The following is a 21,696-nucleotide window of genomic DNA, read 5'->3' as shown; positions in this document are numbered from 1 at the left end:
CTTTATAAAAGAACAGCATTTATTTGAAATAGAATTCATTTGTATATAATGTAAATTAACACCAAACAAACAAACAAACAAACAAACAAACAAACAAACAAAATGCTGTCCCCAAACTTTTGAACTGTAGTATTGTAGAATGGAAATTAGAAATAATATTTAGAAACATAATAATAATAATAATAATAATAATAATAATAATAATAATAATAATAATAATAATAATAATAAAATGACTAAAACTTACAAATAAATCATTGCAAAATGGAATATAAAATTATTAAATATATTAAAAATATATAAAAAAGTAAAAACTAACAATCATACTAAAATGTGAAGGAAAATAAAGAAATATAAATCAAAAAACATTTAGGTTTGGTACCTGTTACCTTTAATTTACTTGAATTTAATTATATTTAATTTTTAAATCACAAAAATAAAGGCTAATTTAACATGTAAATAAATAATATAGTAGTATTAACTTTATATTCCTGAAAACATGGATAACTACAAACTCAAATTTATTTTTTTTTAAATCTAAGTTATTAACTTAGAAGCTCTTTTTGCTTTAAATTTCAATATTTTTTTTTCTTATCTTAATAATAAAAAAAACTATATATTTCTTAAATACGAATTACTACTAACCCAAAGACTTTTTTGTGTTTTTTATTTTATATATTTAATTTTATTTTCTCATTTTCTTTTGATCTTATTTAATTTCACTTTGTTTTTGTTTTATTTTTAAATCACAACAATAAAGGCTGAATTATTAAATACTATAGTAATATTGTTCTTTGTTTTGAATCTTTTTGCTATATAGTCAGATCTGAAATGTCATGTGTCAGTTGTTTGCTTGTTTATCTGGTGCTTTAGAGCTTTTTTCTTTTATATAGTTTAGTAACCTATAGTGATTGATTGGCATGCATGTGATTGCAGGTATACATTGCGTTTCTCAGACTCTCCATCTGAACTGACATGCATTGAAATGTTTTCGTCCTGTTTTGCTGCAGTCAGAGGTGTTCATTTCGGACTCAGGAACAAACAACGGGAGAGAGATTACAGAGAGAAACGACTCCTTTGTGTTTATGTGTGAAAAGGCCCACGGTCAGAATGTTGTGTAATAACTCTTTCTCTCCTTTGAGAGACTGTGAGTTAGCAGAGAGAAGCAGCATGAGTGAGAATGAAGGTGAGAGTCTGACAGAGACATAAATAGAGACAGTAATTAACCCTCGCAGGTCTCGCTCTCATCTCGTCCTCTGCTGTCTCTCTGTCACGGGGTCGTGTGGCCGTTCAGGGTCGAAGAGAAACGGTGCAAAAACTCCACTCAATGAGCATCCAACTGTTTACTAGAGGGAGTCACACACTTCCTAAAGGAAATGCCAGTGTTTGCAGGCCCACAATGGCCTACAAATACAAACATTTAGTCATGTTTTGGCTCATATTGTTGTTTGTGTTTATTGTTAAACGTTTTTTTTTTTTTCCTATTTTATTTTATTTAGTTCATTATTTTTAATTACATTTTAAATTATTTTCTAATTTTTTAAAAAATCTTTTTTTAATTTGACTTTTTTTCTTTATTTAAAATTTAATCATATTTTCTGAGTTGATTTAATTTTTTGTCTTATTTAATTTACTTCAGTTTTTTCATTTTCTTTTCTTTTCTTTTCTTTTTCTTTTCTTTAACTTTTCAATCTCATTTAATTTGACTTTTTAATTTTTATTTATCTTTTTATTTACTATTTCACTTTTCTACTTTTTTACTTATTTCATAAATGTCTTCCAATTTTTATGGGATCTCATTTAATTTAACTTTGTTTTAGCTTTTTTAGTCTTTTTAATTTTTTTTACACTTCAACGTAACTTTTTTGCTTTAATTTAAATTTAATCTTATTTTTATTTCAGTTGATCTAATTTTTGTTGTCTTATTTAATTTATTTTGATTTTTTTCTTTTCATTTCTTAACTTTTTTTCAATCTAATTCAATTTGACTTTTTTATTTTTATTTAATCTTTTTATTTTATTTTACTTTTCTACTTTATTTTACTTCATTTTATTTAGTTTATTTTTATTTCTTTTTAATTTTTATACTTTTCTTTTGATCTTATTTATTTTAAGTTTGTTTTAGTTTTAGTCTTTTTATTTCTTTTTATTTTTTTCCTTTTCAACTTTATTTTACTTTTTTGCTTTACTTGAAATTTAATCTTATTTTTATTTCAGTTGATGTAATTTTTGTTTTATTTTATATAATTTAATTTTGTTCTTTATTTTCTGTCTCATTTAATTTGACTTTTTTATTTTTATTTAATCTTTTTATTTTATTTTACTTTTCAACTTTATTTTACTTTTTTGCTTTGCTTGAAATTGAATCTTATTTTTATTTCAGTTGATCAAATTTTTTTATCTTATTTAATTTCTTTTTTCTTTTAACTTTTCTATCTTATTTAATTGGACTATTTTATTTTATTATTTTACTTTTCTACTTTATTTTACTTATTTAGTTTTCTCAATTTTTTATTTTGTTCTACTTAAAATATATATACAAATATATATATTTTCTCATTTTCTTTTGATCTTATTTAATGTTTTTGTTTTAGCTTTTTTTAAATCATTTTTTAATTTATTGTTTCTTTATTTTTTCTTTATTTTGATTTATTTGCTTTATTTTAAATTGAATCCTTTTTTATTTTAGTTGATCAAATTTTAGTTTTATATTATTTAATTTAATTTAGACTTTATTTCTTTTTATTTCTTTTAACATTTTTTAATCTTATTTAATTTGACTCTTTTATTATTTTATCTTTTTCATTTATTATTTTACATTTTTACTTTATTTTACTTATTTTATTTTGTCACGGGGTCATGTGGCCGTACGGGGTTGATGTGAATCATCGATGAACATGCCGCTAAAACTCGACTCAAGAAGCGTCCGTCTATTTACTAAAGGCATCACACACTTCCTAAAGGAAAGCAGACCCACAATGAGTGTTAGGATGAATATAGATGGTGTTTTTTTTTTTTACTGCCAAGGTCATGTTTTGTGTCATATTTTAGTTGGTGTTTATTGTGGAGCTGCTGTTGTTTGTTGTATGGTTAGTTATTGCATTGCTGCATCATCTATAACTCTCTTTCTCTCTCACACAGCGAGCAGAAATTGATGCCATGTGTCTCACTACAGTGTTTTATGTTCTCTGTCCGCAGCAATCTATAACTATGACGCTCGCAGTGATGAAGAGCTGTCCTTACAGATCGGAGACACTGTACACATTCTGGAGACTTACGAAGGTGAAACACACACAGAGACACAGACTCTTATGTAACTAGATGTGACACAGCAAAATGTTTTGAAAAAACTATTCGAGCTCAACCATTTAAGCCTTCACCAAAGCTATTTTAAGAAAAATTGATTCATCAATAATAGTTTAATTTAAATTAAGGGGGGGGGGGGAGATCAATAACTACAGTACAAACAATACAATTATTTTATTTTATTTATTGTTTTATATTGTAATTTAATACATTTTTTAAATCATTCTAATTAGTTTGATCTTTCTTATGTTATTATTTGACTTATTTTATTTTATTTTTTAAATTTTTAACTATTTGTTTAATCATTTTAATTTGTTTAATCTTTATCTTTATTTTATTATTTTATTTATTATTTAAATGTTTTTATTTAATTCATTTTAATTTGTTTGATCTTTTTCTTTTACTTTACTCAATTTTATTTTTAATTGTTTATTTTATGCTTTATTTTTGATGTTTGCTTCATGGTTATACCTTGAAAATTACAAAATCACAGATCTTTTAAATATTTTTTTATTTTTATAATAATTTCAGTTTGACTGAATTTTAACTTTATTTTCTTTAACTTTATTTTTATTTTATTTTACTTTTAATTTAGTTTTTATGTTCTCCTTTTCTTTTGATCTTGTTTAATTTTTTTTGTTTTAGCTTTTTAAATCTTTATATTTTTATTTTATTATTTTACTTTTCTACTTTATTTTTGTGTTATCTTATTTAATTTCTTTAATTTTCTTTATTTTATTTTTAATTTGATTTGTCTCATTTTCTTTCGATCTTATTTAATTTTACATAGTATCTTTTTATTTTATTATTTTACTTAATTTTACTTATATTTTTTTTACATTATTGTACTTAATTTATTTTGTTTTATGTGTATTTGTCTCTTTGTTTTTGGAGGTTAATTTAATGTTAGTCCTTGAAAATGACAAAATCACACATTTTTTAAATGCATCTTGGTTTGAGAGATACAAAAATCGCAAATCTCATTTAAAATAAATAGAAACTTAAACCAGCTCATAAAATATTTAATTTATCCTTGACATTTTCTGAAGGTTAAGTACCACATCTTGGTGATAATTTGGTGAGGAAGAAAAACCCTACTTCTATTCTTTATTACATTATTGTTAAGTGTTTCGCACACTATTTTAGTACCTAATTTATATTCAGTCCTCTCTGTTGCCCATTCATCTCATTCACCTCTGACCATTTTAGGACACAGATATATATCATTATCAGAGCTTTCGTCTCTCGGTTCTCAGCCGATCTCAAAAACACACTTTAGTGTTAAATGATTTGTTGGTACCTTGCGGACATGCCCGCCGCCTCACTTCGTATCTCCTGGAGATTGATGAAACACGTCCTTTATAATCTCAGAATATTGTTTTCTAGATGTGCTATAGGGACGTCTCTGCAATCTAATTGTTGGCATTTCCGTCTGACTGCTGTGATATTTCTTGCTCTTCTCAGGATGGTATCGAGGGTATCGGCTGAGGAGAAAATCGAAGAAGGTAAGTTACTGTATGAAACGCTTCCAGAGTACAGTCAGCTTTCTCCTTTAATGCGATCATTCAGCAAGCCTCAACCTGAATTTTGCTTTGTTTCCTCCGCGTGCAGGGAGTGTTTCCGGCTTGTTACATCCATCTGAAGGAGGCCACGGTTGAGGGCAGCGGGTCAGTATTGTTCATTTAGATTCATGAGACTTTGTCACTTTCTGAAAATGGAATAAAGGTATTAGCAACTTCTTAGCAGACATTAGCTTCTTTGCCAAACTAACTTGTTTCGGCCAGATTGCAAATCCTTCATGGAGAGGGCAATCGCAGGATTTGTTGTGACAAACTCAATGGGACAAATGTTGACTATAAATCTGCTTATGTTTCACTCACTGTGCAAAAGTATTAGAGCTAGATGTAGTTTAGTTTAGTTTGTCTAATTAAAAATGGATTAATTGCCAGTGCAGAGCAGTTCAGGTTTGGAGTATTGTGACGTTAGTTTATTATCCTAAAATAAATTTTATTTTATTTTATTTTATTGTTTATTTTATTTAGTTTAGTTTTCTTTGGTTTCTTTTCTTTTTATTTTGCTTTATGCTTTGTATTTTTATTTTACTTATTTTACTTATTTTTGTTTTTGATTTTATTTTATTAATAATAATAATAATAATAATAATAATAATAATAATAATAACTTTATATTCCTGAAAAAAACTAAACAACTGAATAACTACAAACCCAAATTTGGTTCAAGAAAAAACCTTACTGAGTGGTTGGTAAAGATTTCATTTCATTTCATTTCATCTAAGTTCTTAGTTTAGAAGCTCTTTTTGCTTTATATCTCAATTAATTTTTTACTTATCTTAATAAAAAAAACCCTATATATTTCTTTAATACGAATTACTACTAACCTAAATTTGGTCCAAGAAAAGACCTTACAGAGTTATTTTATTGTTTAGTTTAGTTTTATTTGGTTCCTTTTTATTTTGCTTTATATTTTTATTTTACTTATTTTACTTATTTGTTGTTATTTTTATTTTTATTTTATTTAGTTTTATTTGTTTTTTGTCTATTTTTGATGCTTAAAAATATACAAATTCATGCAAATAATGGTTTTAAAATAATATAATATGCTAAAATTTTATAATATTTAATTTATCCTGTTTCCTATCTGTATACCTATATTTTTGTATTTATTTATAATTTTTTATTGTTTAATGTTGCTATAAATGTTTAAATATTTTGCGTCTTTTCTTTTCTTTTTTACTTTTCTCTTTTAATTTTGTTTTCTCTTTTTTATTTTGCTTTGCATTTTATTTATCTTTTTAAATTTAGTATTAGTTTATTTTATTATTTAGTATGATTTCTTTATTTATTCCTTTTTTATTTATTGTTGCTAAAATATACAAATTCATGCAAATAATGGTTTTAAAATTATATAATATGCTAAAAATTGCAAACCTCATAAAATGAATATTTTTATAATATTTTATTTATCCTTGACAGTTTCTAAAGGAAAAGTTCTTCTCATATTTCATTATTTTTTTAAACTTATTTTATTTTTACTATTTTGTTGTATTTACTTATTGATTGATTGATTTATTTAATGTTGCAAAAAATATTTATATAATTTTATTTATCCTTGACATTTCTTTGTTTTATTTTTTTTTTCTCTTTTTATTTTGCTTTATGCTTTGTGTTTTTTAAATTTAATTTAGATTTTTTTTATTTACTTTTTTGTCCTTTGTTATTTATTGTTGCTGAAAAATACAAATCCATGTAAATAATGGATTTAAAATAATGTAGTATGCTAAATGAATGTAAAATGATTATTTCTGTAATATTTAATATATTCTTGACATTCATAATTCATAATTTTGTCATCTATTTTGTTGTATTTTATTATTTTGTTTCTTTTTTGTTCAAAACCATTATTCGTATTATTTTTGTTTTGTTTATATTTTTGCCTATTTAGTTTGCTTAATTTAATGTCGCTAAAAATGAAAATTAATGCAAACCATGGTGTTAAAATGTCATAATATTCACTTGATATGAGGTTTAATATTTATTTAAATATTTAATTTGCACTTGACATTTTCTGAAGGTTAAGTAAAACCTCTTAGTGATAATCTGCCAAGGAAAAAGTGCTCATTTGCGAAGAAAAAAAGATACATTGCATTATTTTTCAGTTTCTACTCTATTTAGGATCCATAAATGCCCTGTTGCCCCTTTATTTCTGTCACCTCTTACCATTTTAGGACCTTATCTAACTTCTTGAGTCTCTATGATGGTTAGGATGCCGTCTTTCAAGACAGCTCACTATGTTTTTGCTGCATCTGAAGATCTTGTTACTTCAGTTTTTGGTCTGATTATATCAGCATCGCTCCCTAAATCCAGACTGAGCTCGTTTAACAACATTCTTTCCATAGACGTCCTACTAAAACAAGTTAGCGCCCCAGCAGCCCATTGCTAGCCTAATGGGAGATTTTAGAGTCTGAAATGGATTTTGAAGCATGGTTCAGTAATATAATACGCACGAGTGAGTGTTGGTTTGCTGTGAGTATGTGAGAGTAATTGGAATCGTGAGCAAAGCCCAGCTCGGATTTCATAACGGCTCTTTTGATGACTGATGCTGGTAATTAGTTTTCATTGGCATGAAGGGATCCGAATGACTCGGGGTCCTCAGGAGTCTGTAGTAAGCAGGAATTACTGACGAGATTGCAGTTAAACAGCCTATTGTTTTCCCACACAAGCGGTATTCTAGGAAAACTCCTTCTCTTATTGTGCCGTTTCTGTTTTGTGCTCGATCACTGTTCTTTTAGACAAAAGGAGACGGTGATTCCTACTGAGCTTCCGCTCGTTCATGAGGTCACGACTACGCTGCGAGAATGGGCGGCCATATGGAGGGACCTATATGTGGTAAGTAGTGTTTCCCAAAAGTTGCATACTCTCTGCACACTTTAAAGTATGCATTGTTCCAAAGAGTACATGGTTATAAGGCATGGTGTAAGTGGACGAAATAGAATGCAGATAATGTCAGCATGATCACATCAACTTTACTTGACTTGACTTAACTTTACTACTTTACTACTTAACTACTTTTTTACTTAACTTTTTTTTTTTATACATGCATCCAGAATCTCCAGTGTTTCATAAATAACTAATTTTGTGATTTGCAAAAGTGTATTTGTGTCAAAAATTGTTTTTATTTGGAGAAAAAGTGGTCGTTAGTGATCATTTTGCCCTCTTTTTTGTGTTTTAACCAGGACAAAACTCGCTTGAGCCATTTATCCATTTATATGTAATGTAATGCAATTATTTATTTAATATAATTAATATTTGTTTAGCTCATTTTTTTTCCCCCTTATCTTATTTTATCTTTTTTTGGGATGATGATTATATTCTCACTTGTATCTTGTTTATTTTTTATTTTATTTATTATTATTATTATTTTATTTTATATTTTAATGTTTTGTTTTTATTTAGTTTTTTGATATTCTAATTTTTATCTTGTTTGATTTATCTTTTTTATTTTGCTATTTTAAAATATTTTATTATAGTGGTTTTTGTTTCTCTTTTTTTGAGAATATATATTCACTTGTTTTTCCTTATTTCAGTTTTATCTTATTTTAATTTTAATATTATGATTTTTTTTATAATTTTTTTTAATAAATGTTTTTTTTGTTTATTTTGCTTTTTTTGTTATATTTTTGTCTTATTTGTGTTTTGTTTTTATATTTTCTAATTGTTACCTTTTTTCCCCCTTATCTAAGTTTTATCTTATTTTAATTTAATTTTATTATTTTTGGTATTTTTATGTTATTATTATTTGTATTTATTTATTATTTATTATTTTGTTATTTTTTATCTTTTTATTTTGCTTTATTTATTTTATTTGGGTTTTGTTGTTTTTATTTGTTTTTTTGTTTTATCATTTTTATTTTTTATTTAATTTTTATTATTTGTTTATATTATTTTACTTTTTATATATATATATATATTTTTTTTTTTTAATTTAATTTAATTATTTTATATTTAGTTTTATCATTTGTTTGTTTTTGTTTTGTTTATTTCTGCTAAATAATACAAATCCATAAAATAATAGTTTAAAAACATTTTGATTGTATATTTATTTCATCTTATTTTATTTTCTATTTTTATTTTGTGTAGATGTCTATTTTTTCTATTTGATGTTTGCTTTATTAAAATTTTAAATAAAAAATCAATTAAACACCAAAGATCTATCTATTTTTCACCACGAAAATATCCGGACATGCTGACATGGAGTTAAAACACAAAGTTACAATAAAAGTGTATTGTATAAAGTATACATATGTCTTATATATTAGAAAACTAGACATAATCAGCTTAACGACAGCACATCAGTCACATCAAAGCACAAACACTCATTTTCTGACACATTGCTGTTTTCTCTAATAAATCTGATCATTTTTTGCCTGGGGCTGAGATGTTGAAATGCTCTGACATAATATACAAATTACAAATTAAAGTTTTCAAACCTGTCTCATAGCCAGTTTAAACTCTTTTAATTGCATAAGCAAGCAATATGACACTCCGGGGCTCTTTGTCTACAGTGATTAAGAGCATCTCGCCTTTATGCAGCAGAATGCACTTTGATGTATTAATTAACACACATTGCAGGCTTTTAACCAGACTTTGTGTTTCCAACAGGGCGACAAGCGCGAGATGTTCAACACGGTTCGAGACATGATCTACGACTTGATCGAATGGCGCTCCCAGATCCTGTCCGGCACGCTCCCGCAGGACGAGCTGACCGAGCTCAAGCAGAAACTCACCTCTAAGATGGACTATGGAAACAAGTATGAACACACACAAACACACACACATAAGCGGCTGGGTCGTGTTGGAACGGAGCGCGTGAGCTGGAAGTCACGACTGCAGTCCGTTACATAAAATCTATCTTTTAATGAGAGCATTTTATCACTCTTCATTTTCATTCAGGGTCTGTTTTTGCTGTGAAGGGTCATTGTGAAAGATTCTCAGCACTTCAGATATTTTATCCGCTTTCATTTGGGTGAAAAAGACTTGTGCTATTAACCAGACTTGCATTGAAGGCAAAGTAAAGTCGGGTTCACACTACAGGAGTTTTAGGATGATTTATAACTGATTTTAGCTGGGTATATTATTTACAAATTGAAATCCATTACTGATTCCAAATTACATGACGAAATCGTAGTTATTAATGTAATTCATTACATTAGACATTTTAGGTAATATAATCTGCAGTGTTGGAGAAAGTTACTTTTAAAAGTAATGCATTACAATATTGAGTTACTCCCTAAAAAAGTAACCACTTACGATACTTAGTTACTTTTTATCAACTCTTCAGCAAAAAAAAGGAAAACAAATGTTAGATTATCTTTTTTGCTTATTAGTATGAATGAATAGGATCGTCAAAGGTTGGCAATAAAGAAATTGATTAATATAATAAGATTAAATACATAAAGGATATTTGTATTATTTAACATATTTAGTTATTGCAGGTTTGCGTTGAATTTCACCTGTTTTTTTTTAATTTTGAAGAATACTGTATCTGTTTTTTTTAGTGAGTGAGATGAATTAATGCATTTTCACATTTATTCTAGAATTTAAGTAACATCTTACTCACAATTTCTCTCAACATGGGGACAGGAGAGCTTTTAATTAATAAATGGGGGAAAAGTAACTGCCTTTACTGAAAAACAGTAAAATGTAAATACATTACGTACATTACGAGGTGAATTTGTGCATCCAAAGACATAGAAATACATTGTTAAATAAACTACAGAGTGATAAATCTAGTAAAATTCAATGTGTTCATCAGTAGTTGATGCCATTTTGAAATGCTCCTTAAACCTTAGGTGATTTTTTTTTAAATCTGGTCAAATGCTGTGTCGCCACCTAAATAATGAGTAGTCTACGTGTGAATGTCCACAAAACTGGAAGGCTTTCTGTATGTATAGTAGGAAGCCTCTGCTGCAGTGTTGTTTTTGACAACCATCTTAGATTTAGTCTTAGTCTTTTGGACTAAAATGGTTATTAGTTTTAGTCAAATTTTAGTCACTTCTATACGTGATAGTTTTAGTCCAATTTTAGTCGACGAAAAGTCAAGAAGGTTTTAGTCTAGTTTTAGTCGACGAAAAGTCAAAAAGGTTTTAGTCTAGTTTTAGTCAAAAAAAGGGGAAAAAGTAGTCTTTTAACAAATTAATGTAGGTCAGTAAGTATTTTGCTGTTGGGTAGTGTCACTTATAAGTTCTGAAAATAGCAGATCTATAGTTCAACACAATGTGAGCTTCCGGATCGACTATTTTCACCAATAATTACAATAATGAAGGAATGTTTTAGAACATAAAAGACAAACAAGGATGGAATGCTAAAACGGCTTGCCATACTAGTATGGCAAAGAGCATTTAATGCTAAAACGGCTTGCCATAGCGGCAGGTACTTTTTTCGGTTTTAATTGGCATGCACAATAAGCAGAAATGTCATGCATTTTAAACGTCTGACGGACCACCCACTAACATTTTCGTCTATTCTCGTCTCGTCAATGAAAACTCACACACGTCTCGTCATGTTTTAGTCATCAACGAGCCATTTTTATCTCGTCATCGTCTCGTTTTCGTCATGGAAAAAAGTGGCGTCAACGAAATGATTTCGTCATCGTCATCGTTGATGAAAACAACACTGCTCTGCTGGGTATTAGAGTTGGAGGAAACTGCTTGTGGACGTTTTGCAACAAGACTGTCTGTGTAATGTGTCGAAAATGTACCACAACCATATGGACAAAGAGAAGCGCTGGGGTGAAATCACATCAGTTTTGAAACAAAAGTGAGTACACCACTCACATTTCAGCAACCATTTTAGTATATCTTCTCAAGGGCCAATGCTATAAAAATGAAACTTGGATATATTTTAGAGTAGTCAATGTGCAGCTTGTATAGCAGTATAGATTTACTGTACCCTGAAAATAACTCAACATACAGCCATTATTGTCAAAATATCTGGCAACAAAAGTGAGTACACCTCAAGTAACTTGTCAATATATTGTGTTAGAACCATTGATCTCTAGCACTGCTTTAATCATCCTGGCCATTGAATTGACTAGAGCTGCACAGGTTGTTGCTGGGATCCTCTTCCACTCCTCATGGAGCTGCTGGACGTTAGACACATGGTGCTTCTCCACCTTACGCTTGAGGATGCTCCACAGGTGCCTAACAGGGTTCAGGTTTGGAGACATACTTGGCCACTCCATCACCTTTACCTTATGCTTCCTCAGCAAGGCAGTTGTCATCTTGGTGGTGTGTTTGAGATCATTATCAAGTTGTAAAACTGCCATTTCGGCCTAGTTTCTGGAGGGAAGGCATCATGTTCTGCTTCAGAATGTACAGTACAGTGAACTGCAGCAATGAACTGCTTGACTGTAGGCAAGACACAATTTTCTTGGTACTCCTCACCAGGGCATCACCACACATGGTGGACACCATCTGAGCCAAACAAGTTTATCTTATAGTCTCATCAGACCACAGGACATGGTTTCAGTAATTTATGCTCTTGGTTGTCTTCAGCAAACTGTTTGTGGGCTTTCTTGTGAGCCAGCTTCAGATGAGGCTTCCTTCTGGGATGATACCTATGCAAACTGTCTTGTTGCAGTGTGCGGCGGATGGTCTGAGCACCGACAAGCTGATCTTCTACTTCTGCAACCTTTAAAGCAATGCTGGCAGCACTCATGCATCTGTTTTTTTTGAAGCCAGGTTCTGCACCTGACGGACAGAACAAGTGCTCAACTTAGTTGATCAACCTCTGCAAGGCCTGTTCTGAATGGAACCCATCTTGGAAAACCTCTGTATGATCCTGACCACTTTAGTGTAACTCTTTGCCATGAGATGCCATGTTGAACATCCAGTGGTCAGAAAGAGAGAATTGTACTTAAAGCGCCTAATTTTAACTGCTCTAATACAAGATACACAACTTTGTATGGTCCTGTCAAGCAGACAAAAACATAAACATGTTGAATAGGACATGTGGCTTTGCATTAAACAACATACTGCTGTTATCACTTAGGGTGTACTCACTTTTATTTGCAGCTATTTTAACAATAATGGCTGTATGTTGAGTTATTTTCAGAGGACAGTAAATCTAAACTGCTATATAAGCTGCACATTGACTACTCTAAAGTATATCCAAGTTTCATTTCTATAGTATTGTCCCTTGAGAAGATATACTAAAACTGTTGCTGAAATATGAGGGGTGTACTCACTTTTGTGAGATACTGTATATCTATATGTGTCTTGGACCAACCAACAGTGTGAATTTGGGGGCGGGGCTAATTGTTTAGCTGAGCAATGGAAGACCAGAAAACCAATTTGAAGTTTTGCACTTCCATTTAGTCATTCTATTTGCAGACTAATAGACCTTTTTCTCTTTAAACACATGCAAGGCTATCTAGCAGAAAGTTTATTATTACCTCTCTGAGTGTTTTAGTGTTCCTGTTAACTGTAGGAGGAAGTGAGTATACAAATGAGACGATAGAGCCGCTAAGGTGAAAAAGTCACCAATGACACACATGCGCACAACTCTCAGTTCTCAGTTCAAGTCTCTGTCTTCATCAGCTTTATTAAATGAAAGTTTGTTTTTTTTTTTTTTTTTTTTTTTTTTTACTACAAATCTTTGTTTCTTTGTGTTTTATGTATCTTTTTTTATTTTATTTAGTTTTTTCAGCTTTAAGGTTTAGTTTTGCCTCAGTTTTAGTTATCACATTGTATTTTGTAATAATATATTTTTCAGTTTTCTTTTCTTTTTTTTATTTTATAAGCCTTAAGGTTTAGTTTAGGTTATGCCATTCTATTTTTTTTAATTGAAATATTTGTCATTTTTCATTTTAATCTTTTTTTAATGTATTATTATGTACTTTTGCCAGTAATTTTATTTTATTTTAAATTTAATTTAATTTAATGTTAATTATATTTTATTTTTATTTTCACATTTGTTTAGTAGTTAATGTCCAGATGAATGTGTCCATTTGGTCTCTTTGAACCAACTGTGTTTTAAAACATCGTTTTAAAAACGTCACTGTTTTTGTGTGTGTTTGGCAGGTATTTAGACCTGGATCTGGTGGTGAGAGATAAAGACGGGAATATTCTGGATCCTGACCTAACCAGCACTGTCAATCTGTTCCGAGCGCATGAAGCCGCGTCCAAGCAAATTGAAGCTCGCATCCAAGAGGAGAAGGTAAACCATATTAGACTGTTTTCATCCATTATGGCCCTAATATCACCATGCTGCTTTTTCCTGATGTTTGTGATTCATTTGGATTTAGATATTTGAATGTGTTTGGTGTTATTGGATTGTGAATGTGCGAGGCCTGAGAGCCGACGCTACCAGCTATTTTTCTCATGACCGCCTGCTTTGATGTTTAATTTACACCTTGAATGTTAACTGTTACTTCATTTTATATCTGAATGTGACTACTTTGTCAAGTGGAACCACTAAACCACATGAAAAGTCCCTGGCCGCAGGGCTGAAACACCATCGCTGACGTCTGAGAGGTTACACGGGAACAGAGAGCGTGAGAGCAAACCACGCTGAACAGTCTCACTTCCTATCTTTATTCCATTATATTTTTATAAAAAAAAATTCAGTGTATATATATATATATATATATATATGTATGTATGTATGTATGTATGTATGTATGTATGTATATGTGTGTGTATATGTATGTGTATATATATATATATATATATATATATATATATATATATGTGTGTGTGTGTGTGTGTGTGTATGTATGTGTGTATGTATCTGTATGTTACCTGTATGACAAGGTGAAAGTCTGAAAATACAACTGCACTGCTGTCCTACATTTCCCAGGTGACCCTATCCAGATGTTCACTGTCCTTGTGTCTCTTTTTAGCACATACAGATTGTATATGGGATATAGATGCTTTGTAATTAGTCTTGCTGACTTTAGGACCCACATTTGAAAGACTGTGTGCTCAGATGCTACAATATGTATTTGTTTTTATTTTTCAGTCTCAGAAGCAGAACTTGGATTTGAGCAGGCAAGCCAAGTTTGCATCCACACCCTCCTTCGCCCTGTTCGTTACGCTCAAGAATGTTGTGTGTAAAATCGGAGAAGATGCAGAAGTGCTAATGTCGCTGTATGACCCGATCGAGTCAAAGTTCATCAGGTCAGTGCACATTTTTGCCGTCAAATGGTTTTTTACTTTTTTTTTTTTTTTTATATTTTATTATTATTTTTTTTTTAAATGTATATTTTATTAATTATTATAAATATTTATATTAACATTTTATTTTGTATTTATTTTTTTTTAAATACTTGTAATATTATGTAAATTAATTTGAACATTTTGACAGTATTTTGACCCACATTTGTGATTCTCAGTGACCAGTAACCATGATGTTTCACATCCTCAGTAGTAAATCAACCACAGATTTGTGCCATGCACACATTTATCAATGGTTTGTTTCAGCAGTAAATGATCATGTTGTCATATTCGAGTGTGTTATTATATTTTCATTTGCATTCATGCAGTTAGCAAATGCTTTTCTATCTAAAGAGTCTTGCAGTGCATTAAAGCTGTATGTTTATTATTAAATGTGTTATATGGAAATCAATCATATGATCTGTACATTGCTACCGTGCTGTAAAAGTAATGTCTTTTAATACTGGTTATTTATTTATTTTTTTCTTGCAGTGAAAACTATCTTGTGCGCTGGTCCAGTTCAGGTTTGGTGAAAGACATCGATCAGCTCCATAACCTGCGTGCCGTATTCACTGTACGTAATATTTTGGGGTTTACTTTTGACACTTTTTATTTAGAGTTATCATGGAGAAATGCTATTGGGACATGATGCAGACCAGATTGAAACCGTTATGAACACCATGGCTCATTTTAATTTTGTTAATTTATTAGTAATTTCATTATGTGCTTTTGTCAGTTTATTAAATAAAATAAAATGTAGTTTTATTTAGTTTTTTTGTTTTGTTTTATTTATTTATTTTATTTATAACATTTTAGTATTGTTAATTTATTAGTAATTTCATTGTGTTTTTTTCAGTTATTTGATTTGCTTTATTTTATCATTTTGTTTTCAGCTTTAAGTTTTAGCTTTGGCTCAGTTTTATTTATGCTATTATATTATATTATTATTATTATTATTATTATTAATGCATTTTTCAGTTTTCATTTTATTAGTAATTTAGTTTTTTGTCTTTTATTTTTCAGCTTTAAGTTATAGCTTGGTTTTAGTCGTTATGCTGTTATATTTTTATTAATATATTTTCCCATTTAATTTTAATTTATTAGAAGTTTTTTTTGTTTTTTTCAGTATTATTTTATTATACATTTATTATTATTATTATTATTATTATTATTATTAGTATTATTATTATTTTTCAGCTTTAGGTTTTAGTGTTGGCTTAGTTGTCGTTGTTTGCCATTATATTTTTATTCATATATATATTTTTATTCCATTTTAATTTTGTTAAATTATTAGTTATTTTAATATGTGATTTTTGTCAGTTATTTAATTTTTCGTTGTGTTTGATTTTTATTTATTTTAGCTTTAAGCTTTAGTTTTGGCTCATTTCTAATTGTTAACCCTTTTATTTTTATTATTATATTCAGTTTTCATTTTGATTGTTAATTTATTAGTAATTCAATTATGTGCTTTTGTAAGTTATTTTATTTTTAAGTTTTCATTTGACTTGGTTGTAGTTGTTACTTTCAATTTTTCAAGAACACCAATGCTTTTAATAGTTATAGCTAACAATAACAACCCTGTTCTCTACTAAAAATGCATGCAGTTCCGTGTTAAAAATTGGCCAAAAATGTGGTTGCATGATAACGAGATGTTTTAAAATGGCATCTACGTGGTCAGCAAACTAGGTTTCAAACTCTGCTAATTTGTGCCACCTGCACAAACCACTATGCCACAGGAAACCCTTCACATGCACAACCTAATTGTTTGATTTGACCACACATATACTTCTTCCGTCCGGCTTGTTCTTGGAAAACCTTGTCATGCAAATGCCTCGTTTACGGCTTGATTCCGTACGTCTGTTCCCGTCTCTCGCATTGTTCCTTAATGAGTAATCACGGTATTATTGGGTGACACTTTAATTCGTGTTCATCAGTCGTGTTGCAGAATTGGTAATTAAAGTGTTGGAGAAAGCAGCATCATCATTAAAGCTGTAAAGGGTAACGAGCTAACGGTCGTTAGAGGAGCAAGCTCTCCGGAGACGCCGCACGTATTGTGTACATCCATGTACTCGCGTTGGCGTCTCCATGTAATTTAACGCAGAAAAACCAATTATCTGTGCTGGGAAAAACATATCGTGAACATAAAATCATGTTGAAGTTCTTGTGTTTCTCACACACTGTTATCAAGCATATTTGTTTGTTTTTAATTGCATGCGTTTAGTGTATTTGCATCTGCATAATTAAGCTGGCTTGAGAAAGCCATCTTACTAAAATGTTATTTAAACATTATTATTATTCTGAAAGTTCATTTTCTGACTTTATCTCCTCCTAGAGCTTTAAGGGGAGACACTGCAGGCAAAAACACTGTTTTTTCATGTACCCGTCAAGTTTGAGATTTTGGGCTTTTTGGTGTTTCATTAAGTGACTAGTGGAGAGAACCTAAAAGACACTGTTAAGTGTTTCTTTTACAGCACTTTATCTATTTGTGTTAATAGATTTCACTTACAATACATATTTTTAAAGGTCGTTTTGTCAAAATGAGTTTTTCTCCTACACTGAGCCATAAATCTCCACTTCAGTAGCACTTACACACACCAAACTTTACCTTTTTATTCCTAACTATATCTTGAAGGTTTTTACAGAGGGATTTGTTCAGATAAAATATGCTTGATTTTATACAACATTTTATTCCCCCAAAAATGGTAAAAAAGACATTGTTTTCTGTCTGTTCTACACTGTAAAAAATGACCGTGAATTTAACGGTAAAAAACTGTAAAAATGCTACGGTATAAACCTGTAAAATTGTTAACGGTAAGTTCCCCTTCTATATACGGTGAAAAACTGTGCATGCAGTTTTACGGTACCATACCGTTTTTGGAAGTGGAATAAGAACGTACAATTTACAGTGAATAACCGTAAATTGACATTCCCAGAATTCCCTAGTCTAATTTTTATTTATTTTATGTTGTTTTGTTAAAATAACTTTTTTTAAGATAAATATGTTAGCAACATGCTAGAAACTTGCTAATCACGCTAGCAGCATGCTAGTAACATGTTAATCATGATAAAAGCATGTTAGCAGCATGCCAGTAACATGCTAATAATGCTAACAACATGCTAATCATGTTAGCAACATGCTAATCATTATAACAACATACTAGTTACATGGTAATCATGTTAGTAAATCATATATCTATCATCTATATAATCTTTAAAAACTGCTTTAAACTTCAAACTACTTCAAACTGAAAACCTTCAAACTTCTAGCTTTTGAAATTTTTAAACTTCCTGTTTTATCTTTCTCAAGCCAACGTCAAAGTTTGTCCTGATAAACTTTTTTTTTTTTTTTTGTAATGTAGTTTGTAATTACAGAGCATGTGCATGGGTTTGTTTGTCTGCACCCACACGTTCTCATTTGCTAGAGGTCATTTGTTTAATAGATGCTGGGCTGGTCAGGTCAGTTTGTTTTCCCGGAATCCTCTGCTCTTTGCACAAACCCCCGGCAGGGAATGAGTTTCTGCCCCCAATCAAACGCTGCCCGAGCAATTTAGTCTTCCCCCGGACAGCGTGCTAACGGTCTGTGTACGCCGAACCCATCCATGCGTCTTCCCGGATAGTTGCTCAACTAACGAGATTGAGTTTAACTAGATGGTTGCAGGCAGAAACACCTGGTGCATGGCCAATAGCGCTTGGGGGCTCAAAATAATGTGTTGTTTGAGTACATGATTGTGCATGTTTTTTTTTACTCTTGCTTGTGTGTTTGTGTATTTCTTTCCAGGATCTGGGGAGCGAAGACCTGAAGAGGGAGAAAATCAGCTTTGTTTGTCAGATCGTTCGAGTGGGTCGGATGGAACTCAGAGATAACAACACTAAGAAATTAACATCTGGACTTCGCAGACCCTTCGGTGTGGCAGGTAGAGCCTCACATGTTGCACTCGAAGCACACTGGTTGTGGTAAACCATAGTGTCTATCAAAATAACACTAGGAATTTACATTCATGCATATTACAGGTGCTTATATACTATATATATATATATATAATTGCTAAAATTTTTATTTATTATTTGTTCTTTTAGATTTTATTATTTATTTTATTTATACTACTGTAAAAAAATCTGAATTTCTGACATTTGTTTTGTTGCTAATTTAAATTGTATGTTTTTATTTTACATTGTATTTTTACATTGAATTTTTATTTAATTTATTCTTTTTTTTTTACAGAAATATTTAGGTTTACATCAAGCTACTAAATACTGTACAGAAATTTAATGTAGATTAATTTAAATAAATATTTCGAAAATTTTACATCATGGTAGTAACTGCTGTACTGAAATAAATAAATAAATAAATATTTTTAAAACATTCAACTTTACATCAAGGAACTAATTGCTGTGTTCATATTCATTTAAATAAAATAAATAAATAATATTTTGCAAACATTAAAGTTTATATCAAGGTATTAATTGCTAAATTTATTTATTTAAATAATTTTTTAGGACAGCAATTAGTACTTTTAGCTTCACAAATTATTTACAGTGACAATGAAATAAAGATACAAATATAAAAAAAGTATATATATATATTCTTTTTTTATTTTATTGTTACTACTGTAAAAAATCTGAATTTCTGACATTTATTTTTGTTGCTAATTTAAAATAGTTTTTATTTTATATTTGTATTTTCATATTTGATTTTTATTTAATTTATTATTTTTGTATATTTGTATCTTTGTTTCATTTCATTGTCACTACTGTAAACCTACTGTTTCATTAAATATGAGTGAATTTGATATTCACTATTATTTTTATTTTACTTAAATTTTCATCGTTTTTAATTTATTTTGTTGATATTGTTTTTTTATTTATTCTTTTTAATTTACTACTGTACACCTATAAGAATGAGATTTTTATTAAGTTTCATTGAATTTAAAACATTTACTTTCTGCATTTTCTATTTTTATTTTTATTAATTTTTTAAACCGTTTTACATTTTATTTATTTATCTATTTGTGACATATTATTCCTTTTTAAATGATTTTATTTTATTTTTTCAGCTTAAAGTTTTCATTTTAATTTTGTTTATTTATTAGTAATTTTATGATGCACCTTTTATTTTATTTTATTTTATTTTATTTATTTATTTTTTGCCACAGTTTGCCCTGACAAATTTAAGGGTCTTTTCCCCATTTTAAATTATGGGTAGCAGGTGTTCTGTGTTGAGATCTGTACTTTTATTTGTCTTTCATTTATCTGAGTGATTGCACACACCTTCAAATACAATTGTGCAAGCCTGTGAAATCAGCTGGAATAATATATTGCATAAAAGCTTTGCTATATGTGACGCAATCTGACTGCATTCATACATTTTCAGTGCATTCAAAACAAACATGGCCTTTGCACTGATTTCATCGGCCTGGAGTTAAATATCGTTTTATTACATCTACAATCACAATATACATTAGAATGAGTGAAGTGACCCTAACATCAGACACTTAGGTTGATTATTGTGCAATGTGTTTCTCCTGTAGTTTCATGGAAAAAGTAAAATCTGTTCTTCTGTTGTAAATAAATAAGGCCGAACAGGAGAACGAAAGCAGGCGTGCATCCTTTAGTTTGAACATCAAACGGCTTTTGAAGAGGAAAAGCATCTCTCTTTCTCTCCATTGGGCCGTAAGCAGTATGTCTGTATGTGGGTCAGGCAGGTAGAGGCAGAACCTGTATGCGCAATGTCACCTTTAATGTGTCACTTTCAGAGACAAGCCAACGCTTCCATTATGGCTCATCAGTTTCCTGTTGCCTGCTGAAAAGCCAATCACAGCACGGCCGCTGCTGCACACCAGGCCAAATGGCCATTTAGAGGCGATGTTTATGTGTTCAGTCAGTAATAGCTGCTGCTTGACAGCTTATCTAGAAACTTTTGCCTGCTCTCACCTTATATACCACAAATTTAAACTTCCACGAGTGCTTCTCTTGTGCTTTTTACTACTTACAGTATTTTACAGTGAATGGATGAATCTAAAAAAGACATACTCATGTCATATTACACCTCTAAATACATGCATGCATAAAAATGCATACATATTTCATGACCGTTTTACTTTTTTCAACACACAATGTTAGTTTCTGTTATGCATATGTTATGGAAGTCATAGAGTAATAAATTATGGCATTAATAAATGCATTAATTTCAGTACGGCAATTATTACAAAAAGTGTGTGTATTTATTTTTTATTTATTTTACTTTCAGCACAGCAGTTACTACCATGCTTTAGGATTTATTTTAATTCTAAATATTTTTTTTATTAATTTCTGTAGACTGTAATTTATTTGTGTAAATAAATTAAAGTTTTTACTAACATGATTAAAACTAAACTACATTTATTTTACTGTATTTAATTTATTTAAATAAATTAGTTTACTTCATGTTAGTAACTACTGTACTACATTTTTGTATTGTAATATATTGTAATATTCATATAATTTTATTTCATTGTTATATAATTTAATGTTATTTAATTATTTTGCTCTATTATATCAAATAGAAATGTAAATGTATTTTAATTTATAATATATAATATAATATGTATAATATAATATATAAGTATAAATAAATAATATTTATATAGTACTATAATTCATATAATGCTCATTTAATT

At 29.5% G+C, this 21,696-nt stretch overlaps 1 protein-coding gene across 1 annotated transcript in view; it reads left to right on the top strand.

Annotated features, from left to right (window-relative positions):
* Nucleotides 1-21,696, top strand: part of LOC141297524 (dedicator of cytokinesis protein 1-like) — a 156,818-nt gene that overhangs the window by 40,425 nt on the left and 94,697 nt on the right. The window contains exons 2-12 of the mRNA XM_073827947.1: nucleotides 3,199-3,282; nucleotides 4,771-4,811; nucleotides 4,918-4,973; nucleotides 7,616-7,712; nucleotides 9,486-9,634; nucleotides 13,907-14,042; nucleotides 14,847-15,004; nucleotides 15,533-15,614; nucleotides 18,819-18,954; nucleotides 20,569-20,581; nucleotides 20,794-20,910. Coding sequence (XP_073684048.1) covers nucleotides 3,199-3,282; nucleotides 4,771-4,811; nucleotides 4,918-4,973; nucleotides 7,616-7,712; nucleotides 9,486-9,634; nucleotides 13,907-14,042; nucleotides 14,847-15,004; nucleotides 15,533-15,614; nucleotides 18,819-18,954; nucleotides 20,569-20,581; nucleotides 20,794-20,910 — 1,069 coding nt within the window. The remainder of the gene's footprint in view (nucleotides 1-3,198; nucleotides 3,283-4,770; nucleotides 4,812-4,917; nucleotides 4,974-7,615; nucleotides 7,713-9,485; nucleotides 9,635-13,906; nucleotides 14,043-14,846; nucleotides 15,005-15,532; nucleotides 15,615-18,818; nucleotides 18,955-20,568; nucleotides 20,582-20,793; nucleotides 20,911-21,696) is intronic.

This window comes from Garra rufa, chromosome 22 (genome assembly GCF_049309525.1).
Source record: "Garra rufa chromosome 22, GarRuf1.0, whole genome shotgun sequence".
Taxonomy (NCBI): domain Eukaryota; kingdom Metazoa; phylum Chordata; class Actinopteri; order Cypriniformes; family Cyprinidae; genus Garra; species Garra rufa.
This window is presented reverse-complemented; position numbering and strand designations above follow the sequence as displayed.